At 32.5% G+C, this 16,293-nt stretch overlaps 9 protein-coding genes across 9 annotated transcripts; 3 read left to right on the forward strand and 6 right to left on the reverse strand.

Moving 5' to 3' along the window:
• Nucleotides 1-243: 243 nt before the first annotated feature.
• On the reverse strand, nucleotides 244-804 carry DFA_06012 (cellulose-binding domain-containing protein; the record flags this gene model as incomplete). The annotated part of the gene is made up of 2 exons (XM_004361668.1): nucleotides 244-561; nucleotides 667-804. The coding sequence occupies 2 exons, from the start codon at nucleotides 802-804 to the stop codon at nucleotides 244-246; spliced, it is 456 nt and encodes a 151-aa protein (XP_004361725.1).
• Nucleotides 805-1,275: 471 nt separating this feature from the next.
• On the reverse strand, nucleotides 1,276-4,179 carry DFA_06013 (uncharacterized protein; the record flags this gene model as incomplete). Its single annotated transcript, XM_004361669.1, has 2 exons — nucleotides 1,276-3,982; nucleotides 4,088-4,179. The coding sequence occupies 2 exons, from the start codon at nucleotides 4,177-4,179 to the stop codon at nucleotides 1,276-1,278; spliced, it is 2,799 nt and encodes a 932-aa protein (XP_004361726.1).
• A 525-nt stretch (nucleotides 4,180-4,704) lies between these two features.
• Nucleotides 4,705-5,496, reverse strand: DFA_06014 (uncharacterized protein; the record flags this gene model as incomplete). Its single annotated transcript, XM_004361670.1, has 1 exon — nucleotides 4,705-5,496. One exon carries the CDS (start codon nucleotides 5,494-5,496, stop codon nucleotides 4,705-4,707), a length of 792 nt encoding a protein of 263 aa, XP_004361727.1.
• A 523-nt stretch (nucleotides 5,497-6,019) lies between these two features.
• On the reverse strand, nucleotides 6,020-7,145 carry DFA_06015 (uncharacterized protein; the record flags this gene model as incomplete). Its single annotated transcript, XM_004361671.1, has 2 exons — nucleotides 6,020-6,294; nucleotides 6,374-7,145. 2 exons carry the CDS (start codon nucleotides 7,143-7,145, stop codon nucleotides 6,020-6,022), a joined length of 1,047 nt encoding a protein of 348 aa, XP_004361728.1.
• Nucleotides 7,146-7,278: 133 nt separating this feature from the next.
• Nucleotides 7,279-9,585, forward strand: rab7A (Rab GTPase; the record flags this gene model as incomplete). Its single annotated transcript, XM_004361672.1, has 4 exons — nucleotides 7,279-7,357; nucleotides 7,654-7,684; nucleotides 8,003-8,212; nucleotides 9,024-9,585. The coding sequence occupies 4 exons, from the start codon at nucleotides 7,279-7,281 to the stop codon at nucleotides 9,583-9,585; spliced, it is 882 nt and encodes a 293-aa protein (XP_004361729.1).
• A 260-nt stretch (nucleotides 9,586-9,845) lies between these two features.
• On the forward strand, nucleotides 9,846-10,808 carry DFA_06017 (uncharacterized protein; the record flags this gene model as incomplete). The annotated part of the gene is made up of 4 exons (XM_004361673.1): nucleotides 9,846-9,966; nucleotides 10,063-10,321; nucleotides 10,385-10,512; nucleotides 10,696-10,808. The coding sequence occupies 4 exons, from the start codon at nucleotides 9,846-9,848 to the stop codon at nucleotides 10,806-10,808; spliced, it is 621 nt and encodes a 206-aa protein (XP_004361730.1).
• Nucleotides 10,809-11,221: 413 nt separating this feature from the next.
• cak1-2 (protein serine/threonine kinase) lies at nucleotides 11,222-12,870 on the reverse strand (the record flags this gene model as incomplete). The annotated part of the gene is made up of 6 exons (XM_004361674.1): nucleotides 11,222-11,599; nucleotides 11,669-11,744; nucleotides 11,889-12,292; nucleotides 12,380-12,528; nucleotides 12,597-12,666; nucleotides 12,754-12,870. The coding sequence occupies 6 exons, from the start codon at nucleotides 12,868-12,870 to the stop codon at nucleotides 11,222-11,224; spliced, it is 1,194 nt and encodes a 397-aa protein (XP_004361731.1).
• Nucleotides 12,871-13,612: 742 nt separating this feature from the next.
• DFA_06019 (uncharacterized protein) lies at nucleotides 13,613-14,782 on the forward strand (the record flags this gene model as incomplete). Its single annotated transcript, XM_004361675.1, has 1 exon — nucleotides 13,613-14,782. One exon carries the CDS (start codon nucleotides 13,613-13,615, stop codon nucleotides 14,780-14,782), a length of 1,170 nt encoding a protein of 389 aa, XP_004361732.1.
• Nucleotides 14,783-15,061: 279 nt separating this feature from the next.
• On the reverse strand, nucleotides 15,062-16,167 carry DFA_06020 (uncharacterized protein; the record flags this gene model as incomplete). The annotated part of the gene is made up of 6 exons (XM_004361676.1): nucleotides 15,062-15,076; nucleotides 15,241-15,286; nucleotides 15,353-15,434; nucleotides 15,519-15,568; nucleotides 15,659-15,770; nucleotides 15,882-16,167. 6 exons carry the CDS (start codon nucleotides 16,165-16,167, stop codon nucleotides 15,062-15,064), a joined length of 591 nt encoding a protein of 196 aa, XP_004361733.1.
• Between the last annotated feature and the right edge of the window lie 126 nt (nucleotides 16,168-16,293).

A 16,293-nucleotide genomic window follows, 5' to 3' on the forward strand; every position in this document is an offset into this window, starting at 1 on the left:
GATGATCTTTGATTGACTGATTGATTTAAATGAATGAATGAATGAAAGACTCTTTAACTTTTAATGAATGATTCAATTGACAGTGGGTGTGATTGAATTGATGATGTTTTCTTTAACGACATATTTTCTAAAATTATTTGAATTTCGATGGAAAAGGACTATATATATTTTTCTAAATTGTAGTAAAAAAAAAGAAATCTTATTTATCAACTTTTTTAAATAAATGATAAAATCGATCACAATTTAATGCATAAGAGCAATATTCTTGACATAGAGGTGAGAAGCAGCCTTTCCAATGCTAATGTAACCAAAGTGGGTAGATTGACCAACAGCAAGGGGTGCAGAGTAGGTTGGCAAGGTAAGGCCATTCTTCAATTGAACGGCTCTCCAGACGGCAGACGAATCACGTGGCTTAAAAGTATCATCATAACCAATGAGAATATTGTTGACATTAAATGGACCATGGTTGGTGACAGTGACATCAACTTGAACATAGTCTACACCATTATCATTCCATTGGTTGACAACTGATTGAGCGATTTCAACATATTCACAACGATGCTAAATTTTAAAAGAAATTGGAAATTGGATTTCCAATATTAATATTCTTTGTGATGATTTGTAATAAATATTATTTATTTATTCCTATTGTGTTTTTGTACATACGAAACAACCGAAAATGTAACCATCATAGATACAAGAGTTACCGTAACCACAAGCATGTGGTCCACAAGTATATGGCACAAAACCAGCAGAGGCAGTGCTAACAGCCAACAAGGCAAAAAGAACCAAGAATTTCATCATTGTTTAGAATTTAAAATTTAGAATTGAGTTTATGATTTTTGAATTGATGTTTTAAAACCATTGCATTCCATTCTATTTATACTTGGTGGAATGGAATAGAAAAAGAGAGACAAAGGGTAGTAATAGTATGTTCTTGTTCTAGAATGGTTAGAGTATACCTATTGGTAATCAATATCATCAATAGATCCAAAAGTTACTCGCCCCATAATTCAAATATATAAAGTACTAGTCATCCATTGGTTTTTTTAAAACACAATTACTATTAATATTGTAAATACTATTACTATTGTTGCTGTTGTCATAATGGTGTATAGTACAATAGTGAAGGATCTGTTGTTGAAAAAAAAAAAAGGTGATACCACCAAATGAAAAAGAGAGGATTTTGATCTACTAAAATTGAAATATCCAATTCCAAAAATGGAAATGAAAACTCTATTTCTCGTTTATATATATGCTACATTATTATTAATATTAGTGTTCTTGAGCAGCTAGTTCATTTTCTCTCATCAAAGAGATGGTTCTGCTCATTGCTTCGAGATTTGACATGGCAACTTTCATTATATCTTTTTTATCTTTTTTGTCAGCCAAATTGTCCAAACTGCTGCTACCATTTCCACTTGCACCATTAATACCACTACTACTAGCATTGTCATTACCATGACCAATGCTTGCACCATTTAAAACGAGCGAGTGATTATTATTACCACTTTGTAATTGATTATCATTATTATTACTATTATATTCCAAACTATTACTATTATTATTATTATTATTACTATTATTATTACTGTTGTTGCTATTATATTCCAAATTATTATTATTATTATTATCATCTATATTATCACTATTTACATTATTTTTATTCCATTTACCAATGAAAAAAGAGTAGATGGTAACTAACCATCCGGTAATAAACAATTTTACAAAAATGTTATGAATGTAGGCATATCTAGAGTTTTTGGATTGTCTTCTCAAGACTTGAACCGATTCTTCCAGTCGCTTTGACTTTTCATAGAGTTTGTGAGAGTCGTTGAGATTACTATCGACTGTTGGTTTGAGATTGTCGACACGTAATTGAAGCTCAAATGGGAGGTCAGAGTCGATAGTTTTGATTGAGCTACAGGCATAGTCCAACCGACTGTTTAGTTCCTTGATCTCTTGATTGATACGTTTACATCGCTCGAGATCATCCACAATTCTCGAATGTTGGAGCAATGTTTTGGTCTCGAGATCTGACCCCATCGTAGAGAGTTGATTGACAGAGTAGATTGGTTTCCTAAGATGTAATCGCTCTTGGTACTCTTTAAGCACTGAAATCTTGGGTCGTTTTGGTTCTTGGAACGATTGAAGAATTTCATCAATATTCTTTTTAAATTCTGTTGGTTTTTGGTTGTCTTGGTTCTTGTCTTTGGCATCCATCTCCTTTTTCTTGTTTCGACTTGGTAGAATTTGGAATGAAGGTAAATGATCTCCAATACCTTTAAAATTCACCGTTGGCAAATATTTCTTTAATCTTGTACCATCAAATGATGGTATAAATCTATTTACATTACTTTGATCTTGTTGTTGACTATTTATATTTGATATTACATTATTATTATTATTACCATTATTATTAATTGTATTCAATTGATTTCTTGTTAGAGTAAGTGAAAGTCTATGTGTATTCCATCTTCTTCTTAATAAACCTTTTCTTTGTTGATTTTTATCCAATGTTGTTGGTGAATCTGTACTATTCATCATGATGGCATCAGATGATGATTTTAATCCACCGCCACCAGATGCACCATTTGATGATGGAGGATAGTTTGTATCATAGTTGGGAGGTGATACTTCACCACCACTTGGATGAATTTCTTTCATTATACATTTCAAATCTTGTGGTGCTGCAGTAGTTGAATAACTGCGATGGTGGTGATGATGATGTTGTTGTTGTAGTAGTTGTTGTAGTTGTGGATGAGAGGTGGAGTCTCCACCTTGAAGAAGTGACCGTTTCTTGGGTGAGTGTCGTGATATGGGAGAGGTTGATTCTGCCTTTAGAGCTTCTTTGAGCTCTTTGATACGTTCTATTTGATAGGATGATCCTCTTTTCTGACAATCTTCTATTCTACCATAGAATCTCTCCATTTCCTTTTTAAATTCTGCAGACAATGCATAAGTGGCATCGGATATGTGTTGTGTCGAGGAATTCTCATCAATACCCGAGTATGTAGTATTGGGAGGGCTTTGAGAGTGTGCAGTGAGGGATGAATTTGATGATGTCGAATTCTTGGTGTGAGTCATTTCAGAATTATTATTATTATTGTCAATCGACAAACTAGGTGTTTCTATAATAGTTGGATTGGTAGAGGTGAAATCAGAATCATCAGTACCTGATGTATAGGTTAAATCATTGTCGGTTGCTGATTTTCTTGGTGTAGTGTCTCCCCCTCCTCCTCCTCCTCCTCCTCCGGATGATGAAGAATTCTTTTGATAATCAAATGACAATGTACTATTCCCTCTATGTTGCCCGAGTGTACGTCTTTGTTGTTGAACATTTGATTGTTGATTGGAAGAATCTCCACTACTATGACCATGTGAATGAGGATGAAGTAATTTGTTTGCAAGAGCAGATATATCAAGTGATTTTCTTCTTTTCTGAGGTGTACTAGAACCAACACCAATAGTTGAAACCACAGTGTTGAAAGAATGTGCCGATGATATTGATAGGTCGTCATCGTCGTCCATCATGCTACTAGTACTATCATGACTATGAGTTGATTCACCATCCTTTTTCTGTTGTTTTTTAAGTTCCTTTTGTTTACGTTTCAACTCTTTTACCTGTTCTTTGATTGTTTGTATCTCTTGTTCGCGTTGCTTCTCCTTTTCCTTTTCCAATTCCTTTGATCTCTTCTTTTCCTCTTTTAAACGTTTCTTTTCATCCTCTTTTCTTCTTTCCTCTTCTTCCTTTAGTCTTGTCTTTTCCGCTTCTCTCTGTTTCTCTTTTTCCTTTTCTAAAGCTTTTAATTCTTTTGCATTTAATGTTGATGTTGTAGAAGTAGTTGTAGTAGTATTAGTAGTACTAATTGTAGGTACTATAGTCGATGTAGCATGTTTAATATCATCCTTTTGTTTTCCTTTTGATTCTTTTGATTCTTTTGGTTCCTTTTGGTCTTTATTAAATAATGAAAGTATTCCACTACAATATATAATAGTAATAAATATATCTTGGTTAATATACTACGTAATAGACAATCACATTAATTATTACAATGATGATGATGATGATGACTATGATGATTACCTTTTCCTCTTTTCTTTAGTTGATGATGTAGAGTTTATAGAGGATGTCGAGGATGTCCTCGATATAGATATAGATGGAGGTTTATCATCCATCATCAATAAATAAGCTTTGTATCTATCTCTCTCTCTGTTTATCTATCTATCTATCTATCTCTCTGCCTATTTATCACGTGCGTATGAATATTGCAACTGACAATAATGAATCAATTGCCCACACATTTTACCATTAATTTTTTTTAATTTTAAATAATAATTAAAAACTTTATTTAATTTAACAATTCTACAAACAAAAAGACTCTTGTTAGAATAAAATAGAATTAATTTTATTAAATTCTGGTGAGGGTGTAGAGGATGCATCCCTGGTGGGTGCAGAAAGTGACATAGTTGAATCTTGGAGCATAGTATTTGAAAAAGGTAAATACCAACTCTCCATCAAGATGTAGTTTCCTTGACTTTAAGTCTTTGATACCAAGATTGATTGTATACGAGATAATGCATAGTGACCTCTATTTTAAAAGATAGCATAGCTACGCTCGTTATGTGGTTGTTGGACTATCTCCATTCAAATTACCACTATTGTTTGTATTATTATTTAAGTTGATTGGAATATTTTGATTATCAAATATTATCATCAATCGATATTTGGTTGTTATTATTATTATTATTATTATTATTAATATTATTAGTGTCAACAAAAACAAATGTATTTGATTGAACATTTGAAATTACATCGTCACCAGACATTATAGGTGTACCTTGATTACTTTCACCATTATTATTATTATTATTACGAAGACGACGACGAGAAATATTAGATGAAGCATTTCTTGATGGAGTACATGGTGAAGATCTTCTTCTAGTCTTGATGATTAACCTTACTCCACTGTAGAATAATATTGCCAGTACTGAAAACACCAATGACACCCAAATAAAGCTTAACCAAGCCGGTAGAAACTTCATACTATGAAGTTTGATGATCCATTTAACCTGTGACTTTTCCATACCAACCACATTTCTCAAGAACCGATACGAAGCTCCAGTAGTAGCCATAAAGAGTAAAACCACAAATACTACCGATGCCAAACGATGATGGAATGAACGTACATTACTCCTACTACTCGACGACAATGATTTAAAGAATATAATTACTCTATTGTCATTATTGAAGAATCCATTGTTATCATTGGGCGATGATAATTGCATTGGTGGTGGTGTTGATATGATTGACTCTTGTTGTTGTCTGCCTTGAATATATACAGATGATGGAGTAGTTGGAGTATTATTTGCAACGATCGAGTTGAATACATAGGTATAATTAACCAATCGTAATCCGAAATAGACGAGTGCTAACACTAGTGAAAAGAGTATAAAGGTATAGGCAACACTACTATTTGGAAAGATAAATGACATTTGATGTATGGACATTAGAAATGATATAGACTTGTGATCGACTCCAACCATATCAAGAAACGAGTAGAGCAGTCCAGTAACAGCCGTCACTGTTATAGGTACCAACAATACATATGATATTACTCTATGGCCTGTTCTATTATTCATTCTGTTCTTATATCTTTATATAGAGCTGAACAAACTAGTAGTAATAATAATAAATATTTATTATTATTATTTGTTTGTTTGTTTGTTTGTTTCTTTGATGATGATTCCCTTTGCCTTTTTAAAATAAATTAAAATTTTAATAATGTTCTCTCACACACACACATCTTGAAAAAACGATGAGAAATAAAATATTTAAGTATTCAAAAATAATATTAATCTTTTAACTGGTGACCTTTTTCCTTTTTTTTTGTCCAGTATTAATAATATTCTGGATTAAAAAAAGACAGGCATAGTCTGTGATGACAATGATTTTCGTTCGTGTGTGTGTGTGATACTGTACACAGTTTTTTGTTTTTGTTTTTCTTTTTCTAGACACTTAACTTTTATTAGTGACATAATAAAATAAGATACCTGGGATGACCAAACCAAAGAGAAGAGTGAGTGTACCAATAGCCAACAAAGGATTGTTTATGCAAAAGAATGCCAACCGACTATTACTCTCTTGAATCGATGGTATCGGTGAGCTTCCATTCACCACTTTGATCAACTCGGACGTCAGTTCAAGTGTCAGACCCCACAATCTAAACTCGGATGTTTTAATTGGTAATTGTACCAATGGTACTCTAAATGAATTAAATATTTGTTTGAGGACTTGTTTTAAATAATAATAATAATTAGTAATGTTATCATTTTTATATTATATTATAGAGTACTCTCTATAACAACATACATGGATTTGTTAATCTTCTTGATGACATTGATGCCAATGATTGGAATTCGACCACGTCTGTATTGAATAGTGTAGAGTCTACTATTCTATTAGCTGGTTTGAGTTTGTTGTTATTGTTATTGTTGTTGTTATTGTTGTCTCCTCCTTGTCTTTTTGTAAAATAATCTAAATCTACCCATCCACAATCTTCCATTTCATCATCGCTGAATGTGATGGGAGGTGTCTTTTCAGTCAATTGAAGGTATACAAATGTGTATATGGCAATGTGATCAAAGGTGACACGATCGTTTAGTCTTCCAATAAACGAAAATTGCTTGCCATCTGCCAGATCCAATCCAACCTCTTCCAAGGCCTCTCTCTCAGCAGCCTGTTCTTCCGTCTCACCTTTCTCTATGTGTCCACCGGCAAATGCAATCTCTCCTTTTCGTCTACCTCTTGATTTCTTGGCATAAAGTGCTTCCACTGTAGTGGTCGTTCCAGATGTAATGTTGTTTCTCGATGTGATAAAATTCCTGAGACAACTCTCAGAGTGCTTATTGTCTGTTGTCAAACATCTACAATTGAATCCTGTCAGTACCTTTAATGGTTTAGTTGTAGTTGTAGCAGTGGCAGTGGTAGTAGTTGTAGTTGATGTAGAATCACCATCATGATGAGAGGCAAGTCTGAGTACAACAGCTACACTTGCTCTTCTCTTTGCCTCTGCAAGTTTACTTGCTGTTATTCTACGATAATTGAAACCTAATAATGAAGGTATTAAATTTGATATATTCATCTTATTATTATTCCTCTCCAAACACAAATAATAATAATAATAATAATAATAATAGTCTGTTTGAATGTTCGCTACTTTAATAGTTTGTGTAAAAAGAATCAATTTTAATGAAACAACCTAAAAAGGGAATATAATGATCATTCATTCTTTGTTTTCTCAAATCCCATGTTCCCAAACCTCGACAACCATCTACTTTTTATGGTGTCTCTTGCGTATAAATAGGTCGTCTGATGAGTCAACAAATAAATTTATACTAGTAAATTCAAGAAATTAAATATATATATCTATTATTTTATTATTTTATTAATCGATGGTACTGAGACGAGATCTTATCGATGCGATGGTCTCCTTGACCTTGTTTTGAGCGAAGGAAAATTTCGTCACGAAAAAATTATAATATTAAAAAAAAAAAACTCTCTCTCTCCCTTTCCTCTCACTCCAAGTAAATCTTGTCTTCTCTCAGTTGCTTTTGTCGCAAATTTATAAAGTAAATTTATTATAAATATAGTTAGTTATAGAAACTTTCAAGATTGCAGTTTGTGAGAGATATCTTACACATCACGTCATCCCTCTTGTTTTGTGCTCATGTTGTGTGTTTCAGCAGTCAGGTCCCGAATACGAGGATCAAAAAAAAAGAGAAAGAGAGAGAGAGTTAAACAACTCTCATAAATTAGAGAAGAAAGAGAATATAATTTTAGAATAAGAATCAATCACCTTTGGAGAATCCATAATTAGTGACAAACAGAATAGATCAATAATAATAATAATTATAATAATATTGATTCAAATTCAATTGATATTTAAACAACAAGAGAACAATCCATTTCTCATCATCTATAATTTCTCTTTGTTTGTAGTAGCACCACTCTACTCTCACAACACCCTCTACTCTCTCACTTTCAATTCTCATCACTACTCAATTTCCGAGAGGCAATTGCCCATCCACATCCATCTGTTTGTTATAAATACCATTCACTTTTGGTTGAATTAAACAACAAACCAAACAAACAAATCAATTTAAAACAACAACAACCAACAACAACAAACAATCAAACCTTAAAGGTATTGTAAAACCCCATACAAATCTCATCCTTTTATTTAAAACAACGGCATTGTAATAATAATAATAATTACAAGTCTACTACTTGTTCCGTGTCATATATAATAATATTATTATATCTACTGGGATTTTTCATTATATTTTTCTATTTTTTTTTTTCACTTTCAAATGAGAGAATCTCTTAGAGAGAATTTAGATTCTTACACAGTTTTCTCCAACACCCCACATGGTTTAAAATTCAATTTTTCAATACACATTCCTATTCTTCTTCTTTGTTGTTTATTTTATTTATTACTACACTGCACTTTTGTATATTAATTGTACATAATTCTAATTATATTCTTTTATTCCCTACCCTATCCTTGTAATATATAAAAACAACAGGATTAACATTATATAGAAATGGCCACCAAGAAGAAAGTTTTATTAAAAGTTATTATTTTGGGAGACACCGGGTAAGATAAATATAAATATAGGATATTTTTGACAACAACAACAACAACAACAACAACAAGACGATAAACGACAATGACAAGAATTCAACAAATAGAGAGTAAAGTAATATTACAACATGATGATGATGTCACCTGAGATGACAATGGTTTTAAAGAATTCTAAAAATAGATAAGACATGATTATCTATCTTTGGAACATATTTGTAAATTACACACATGTTAAAGGGGAACCAACTATCCTATCTTATACCCTTTACTACTCGTTGAATATTGGATCTTGTCGTTTTGAGGTCGATTCAACTCTACACCTTTTTACATACATTATTGATAACTAATTAACTTTTTTTTTATTACTACTTTTAGTGTCGGTAAGACCTCTCTCATGAACCAATATGTAAACAAGAAGTTCAGCAATCAATACAAAGCAACCATTGGTGCTGATTTCCTTACCAAGGAACTCATGGTTGACGACAGAGTTGTCACCATGCAAATTTGGGATACTGCTGGTCAAGAAAGATTCCAATCGCTCGGTGTAGCTTTCTACCGTGGCGCCGATTGTTGCGTACTCGTCTATGACGTCAATGTCGCAAAGACGTTTGAAAATCTTGACTCATGGAGAGATGAATTCCTCATCCAAGCTGGTCCACGTGATCCAGACAACTTCCCATTCGTTGTACTCGGTAACAAGATCGATCTTGAGAACCAACGTGTCGTTTCACAAAAGCGTGCCGCTTCATGGTGTCAAAGCAAGGGCAACATCCCATACTTTGAAACCTCTGCCAAGGAGGCCATCAACGTCGAACAAGCTTTCCAAACTATCGCCCGTAATGCTATCAAACTCGAAGACGGTCTCGTTTTCCCAATCCCACCAGGTATCCAAGTTCAACCAGAAACCAATACCCAAACCAAATCTTCATGTTGTTAAATAAATATATATAAAAAAAAAATATCAAATCAATTCCCTTTTTTTTTCAAACAAACAAATCTAAACATCATTATATTTGTTGACAACAACGTTAGATAGTATTAATTGTATTTATTTAAATATTTATGTCCAGTATCTTGATGAAAATAAAAATGAATAAAGAAATTATTTTTTTAATTTAATATGTATTTCATAACACATCTATTATTTAAATACTATTGTATAGACAGACGAGTTGAGGTACAAATAAGAGTAATGATATGATAACGTTATTGACTCGTTATATCGGTAGTACTATAGTTATAGCAATCAATATATTAATATGGGTATATCAATATGAAACAAGATCACAATTAGAAAGTGTTTCATTTAACTTTGAAAGTAAATAAGATCAAACACAGTATTAACTTAATAGTAGAGTGATGACACAAATGATCATTTCTGAACTAACATTGGATTTGGTTTCTATTTATTTAGAGATTACAAGATATGGTCAATATTGGAGATTCATTTCATCAACATTTACACATATCAATTTGGTTCATCTTGCATTAAATTCAATATCGCTATGGCAATTACGGTTTTTAGAACAATCTATTGGACTTTATCAATATGTTAAATATAGTTTCTTTATACTCTTGTCATCTAATCTAATGATGATGTTTTTTATCAGTATTGTCAACATTCAAAGACCAACTTTAAATCTTAAAGATCGCAATTATATAGGTTATTCTTGGTAAGTAATTAACACCCAACACAGTATTCCAAATTATTTAACTCTTTTTATTATTAATATTAGTGTATGCTTTGGTCTAAGTACATATTATAGTTTAATTCATTTTGGATTTTCAAACTTGTCAATCTTTACAAGTCTTTTATTTACACAAATATTATTTCCAAATGCAAGTTTTATTGGACATTTGTTTGGTATTTTTAGTGGAATGCTTTGCATGTTGATCAAAGACATCCTGTTGAATAATAGTTTGGCAATGATTATTATGTTTTGGATCATTGTGGCATTTATTATCAATGGTGTCATGACTACACTCGACATGCCACACTCGAGACCATCTGATAATTATTTTCTTTATTGGTTTCATAAATGTATAGAATTTAATGCGGAACTTGGAGGATCACCAGGTTCTACTACATCTAGAATCATCAATGGTATATTAATTAGAAATTCAGGTAGAATTTCAAATCAAGCCGAAGATATGGTTTAGATAAATAAAAATAAAAGGAACCTATTGAAAATATTCTTCTTCTTCTTTTTTTTTGAATGGGGAGAATTTTATTATTACTATTATTTTAATCAAGTTTATATTAAACTACCATCATCATGGATGGGAAAATATAATAATTAAAGAAAATTTATACATTATTAAAATAATAGTTTTAAATAATAATAATAATTAATTATGGGGGAAAGATTAGTTATTGTTATGATTGTTGTGTTGTTTGGTTGGTTGTTGTTATGAGTTATTGTTGAATAATAATTATTTTCTTTTTTTTGTTGTTTTTTTGATTATGTTTTTTATAAAAACTAACTAACTGATGCTTGCTGCTGCTGCTGCTTGGGTTGTGTATGTAAAGTAAATTTGGGGGGTTTGATACTGTTATTTTGATCTAACACGCTTTAGTAGAGTCCTTTAGAGGTATTGGTTGTGGTTGTAGTCGAGGTGGTTGTTGGGGAGGTTAAATTGTTGGACGAGGAGGAGGCATTGTTGTCCGACATTTGAATGACCTTTTTCTGTCTAGTAAATGTAGTGCCAAGAGTGGCAGAGGTACTGTTGGCAGCAGGGGTTGAGCTGCCTTGATTTGAGTTTACTGTAATTGCTGGTGTAGCAGTCCCCTTTTCAGTTATGGTTGAGGCTGGTTCAGCTTTTTTATCTACTCCTGCTGTTGCGCCAGTCGATGTTGTTTGGGATGGTTGACTTGAAGCCGTTCCACCATGCAATGGTGGGATGGTTTGAGTTGATGATGGGTAATTTAAAAGTGGTGGTTTTTCTTTCAACTAGATAATATTGATTTGTTAATATATAAAATAGACTATTATTATCATCTATTTCTTTTGGTTACATACTTTTCTAATAATAACCCAATCAAACATATAATCATATTTAAATCCTTCTCTAACAAACATTTCACGAAGTAATTTTCTAAGATACAAGTAATCTGGTTTGTCCTCAAACTTTAAGTATCTTGTGTAATTCAAAAAGAGATTAAATTCGGCTATTGTATACCAAATAGATGAGGATTAGTAAACCATCTTGTTTCTTTTTGATTTGTTTTCTTTTTTAAACATACGTGGGAAACCTTGACATAATACTTCAATTTCAGTATGAGCCTTTCTATCACAAATCTTTTCATACTTTTCTCTCTTTGTGTAGGCTTTAAGTCCTTGCCAAGGAAGACTGCCTCTGTTAAAGTACATCAATACATAACCAAGTGATTCAATATCGTCACGTCTACTTTGTTCGATACCTTGGTGAGTATTTAAACTGGCATAACGAGCTGTACCAGTAAGGTTCTTGTTCTCACGATAAGAGATGTGTTGGTGAGTTCTTGGGTCTCTGTATCTCTTTGCCAAACCAAAATCAATAAGATTTACAACATGTCCACGCTTTCCAATACCCATCAAAAAGTTGTCTGGTTTGATATCTCTATGAATAAAGTTATTTGCATGAATAAATTCTATTCTTCTAATCTATAAAATTAAAAACTATTAATATCAAATTTAAATTATAAACACATGATTCCTTTTTCTTTTCTTCTTTTTCTTTTTCTTTTTTACCATTTGATCGCCCAACATTAATACAGTCTTTAATGAGAATCTTCTACCACAGTAATTGAATAAATCTTCAAGACTTGGTCCTAACAAGTCCATAACCATAATATTATAATCACCATCAAAACCAAACCATTTTACTGATGGAATACCAACTATAATAAATCAAACACAAGTTGTTAATATTAATGATCATCTTGTTGGTTGATGATTTGTTACATACTTCCTCCTGCAAAGATCTTATATAATTTTGATTCAAATAATAATTGAGGATGTACAGCTTTGGCAGGTTCCTATATTATATAAAGAATAGACACATATATGATTAGTTATTGTGGTGTTGGTCGAATCAGTCTTATTATTCGATCATAACAACATACCAATTTAATAGCCACTTCTTCATTGGTGGCTATATTGGTTCCCAAGTAAATTTCACCGAAAGAACCTCCACCAATCTTTCTTCCCATCCTATATTTGCCTGCAATCTTTAACTCCATTTCTTGTTATACGTTATATGATCGTCACGTTTGATGATCGAGTGTTTTTTTTTTTGATTATATATATGTTGCCCAGAAATGAGTAATAGACAACTACCTGTAATCGATCGTTATAATTGATTGATCGCAAAGTTTGTTAGTTATCGACAAAAGTGTAGTGTAGCAGCAGTCATAAACATACTTTAATAATATTCCTGTCTGTCTGTATCTATTTATAATTAAATATAGAGATATCTTGTTCTTGTTGTTGTTTGTGATGATGGGTAAACTTAGGCAAGTTCCCCTCTCTCTCTCTCTTTCTCTATCTTTACTTTTTTCTTTCTTCTTTCTTGTCGGGTCTATATATCTCTATCTATCTATCTATCCCTCTCTCTCTTTCTTTCTTTTATTCTTTTAAATAAATAAAACAAAAAAAAAACAAAAAAGGGTAACAGTAATATTGTGAAAACTTGCTCTTGTTTGGATAAAGAGTGAAAAAAACACTCAACCACAGCTTTTTTTTTTATTTATTTTTTTTGAAAACATCAGTTGAAAGAAAATGGTATTCTTATGGCACGAATCAGACATCAGCTGTGATACACAAGTAATAACAACCTTACTTACTCTAATTATTCGCGCGCCTACCAATTGATTCGACCCATTCAATTAACTTAATATGTGTCGTTGATAGAAATAATAGAAAAAAGAAGACGAGTCAACCAACTTTATCATTCATCCATCATCATCATACAATTAGTGCAAGATGACAAGCAACGTTTTATCATCGGCCGCTGCCAAGATCTCACGGGTGATGAAGTACGGCCAGCGATTCTACTCGATCCCGTCAAACTACAAGTTGGGAGGGAGTGCCGCTGCCAGCGGAGGAGGAGGGGGAGAAGATCAGCCACCCTTGCTGCTTCCCTCTGTCACTACGATCCTCAGAATGATCAACAAGCCATTTCTCATCAATTGGGAAAAGAGCGTCATGATACAGGCAATCAAGGAGCACTATACTACCAGTAAACCCGCTGCTTTTCAGTCGTCGGCCGAAGAGCACCAGTGGCTCGACTCGATCATCACCTCGTCGAAATCACGTGCAGAAGAGATCAAAAACGAAGCATCGACATTTGGAACACGAGCTCATGAATGGATCGACAAGAAAATAGATCTAAAGGGAGAGGATGGAGAGTTGTTACCACGAGAGGGGCAGGAAGGGGAAGAGGAGGAGACACCAGAAGACCTCAAAAACTTGGCCATTGCATTTCAAGACTGGAAAAAAGAGTCTGGTCTCACACTAGAGAGACGTGATACTATAGTATGGTCGGAAAAGTATGGGTATGCCGGTGCAGTCGATGCAGTTGGACGAACAAAGGATGGCCAGCTCGTAGCAATCGACTGGAAGACATCGTCAATGATCTCAAACGAATACGCTCTGCAGGTGGCTGCCTATGCAAAGGCGTTGGAGGAACTGACGGGAGAGGTAATCAAAGAGGCTTGGATCGTTAGATTCCACAAGAAACTTCCACTCTATGAAACCAAGCAAGTCAAAGATATAGATCGCTCATTCCAAACTTTTCTAGGTACACTGGAACTTTGGAAAACTTACAATGAAAATGACCTATACTTGGATTTAAAATCAAATACCAAATTGTCAAATAGTAATGATTTCTTTTTCCAAACAAATAATAATACATCTACCAATAATAATATTAATAATATAAATGTTTATACTCCAACCCAAAAAAATTATAATAATAAAAAAGATCAATCAACTGCATCATCACCAACGCAACAACAATCATCATCAGTAAATACAACAACAGCAACCGAGCAATTACAACAAGATCTAATCAATCAACAACAACAATCAACCTTTTCCTTACCAAAACAACCTCCAAGATATATTGTCAAGAATAAAGGTTTGGCAATCTAACACTAATAATAATAATAATAATAAATTTATAAATGTATATTTTTTAATAATCACAAGGAATAGGAGAAAAAGTCCTTGTGATGAAATCAAAACTTGAAATTTATTATTATTGTTATTATTATTATTATTATTGGTATCTCTTGGAAACTAATATTATCATGTAATGATTTTAATCGATTTGAATATTCCCAACATGAATGAATGAATGAATGAGTCCATCCACATGATTCTTTTGTGGAATGGATCAATCATAACACCAACTACCTATGTTGGTATTTCTTAGTTGATGGAATACTATACTATAGTAAAAAAAAAAAGGTAGTGTCATTCGAGGACATTGTATACACATGTATTGTCACCTATATCTTTGCAGAAAACATAAATAAGCACAAGAATACAAAAAATACCATAGATGTGACGATAACCAAAGAGATAAAGACTCCACATGCTAAAAATACTTTTGGGTTTGATGCTTCTCTTGGAAATGACATTGGATTATTGATTCTAATGGAAATATATAACATTAGTTCATTGATTCATCGTCGACGAGTGGAGAATATGGATACAAACTGTTGATAATATGTATTTTGATTTCTATTCAACAATAGATAAAAGAATAAAACTCCAAGAGTTCCCCATCCCAACACTTTTACTATTAATAGTAATTAAAGAGAAGTAAGTATTAATAAACTAATCCTTGGTCATATCACACAAATCAGAGAGATGATAAACATACATTTGCTTCCTTGAACCCAATCCATATGAAATTCTGCATAACAAGGATGACTTCATTGTTAGATAGATATGGTACATTAATATTATTGTTTCTGATTATGATGTTGATGTTATTATGGTGTTATTGTTATTGTTACATACTCATCACCAAATGTGTAGTCAGTAGGATCATTTGGATCCTTTTCACAATAAACCTTATAATTGTATAATGTAACTTGATTGGCTGTTACAGGATTCTGACAAACAAATGTTGCTATTGTGTAGAAACCAAATCAGTAAATATATAATCAGTAAATAGTAGATAGAGATAGAGATAGAGATAGAGGCCAATCGTTATATTTGATTGTATCATACTAACACATACCATTCTTATCATAAATATCTAATCTATCAACTATACAGAATATATAAGGAGGTTCTTCTTGTGGAGATGATCTAGCAGTACCTCCAACACATTTAAGTTGATCTCTTGTAGAGTCTGGTGTCAATAGTGTTCTCGAGAATCTTAGTATTGGGTTCCTTACATATCCACTAACATTGCTACCACTCTTTTGTGCTCCAACGACTGCACTATCACTACTACTACAACTGCCAATGACAAGTAGTAGCAATACTATAAATGATATGATAAATGTAGTTATCACATTCATATTCTATATACTATATATTGAGTTGTTGTAATACTCTAATCGTATTATCTGTATATACACTCTATCGATAAATTAAAATAAAAATTCTAAGAAAGCGAAATTTTAGATGTCATCTTTCATCAACGA

Source organism: Cavenderia fasciculata (genome assembly GCF_000203815.1).
Source record: "Cavenderia fasciculata unplaced genomic scaffold Scf_Dfasci-G-p-12c09.r1-3, whole genome shotgun sequence".
NCBI classification, from domain to species: Eukaryota; Evosea; class Eumycetozoa; order Acytosteliales; family Cavenderiaceae; genus Cavenderia; species Cavenderia fasciculata.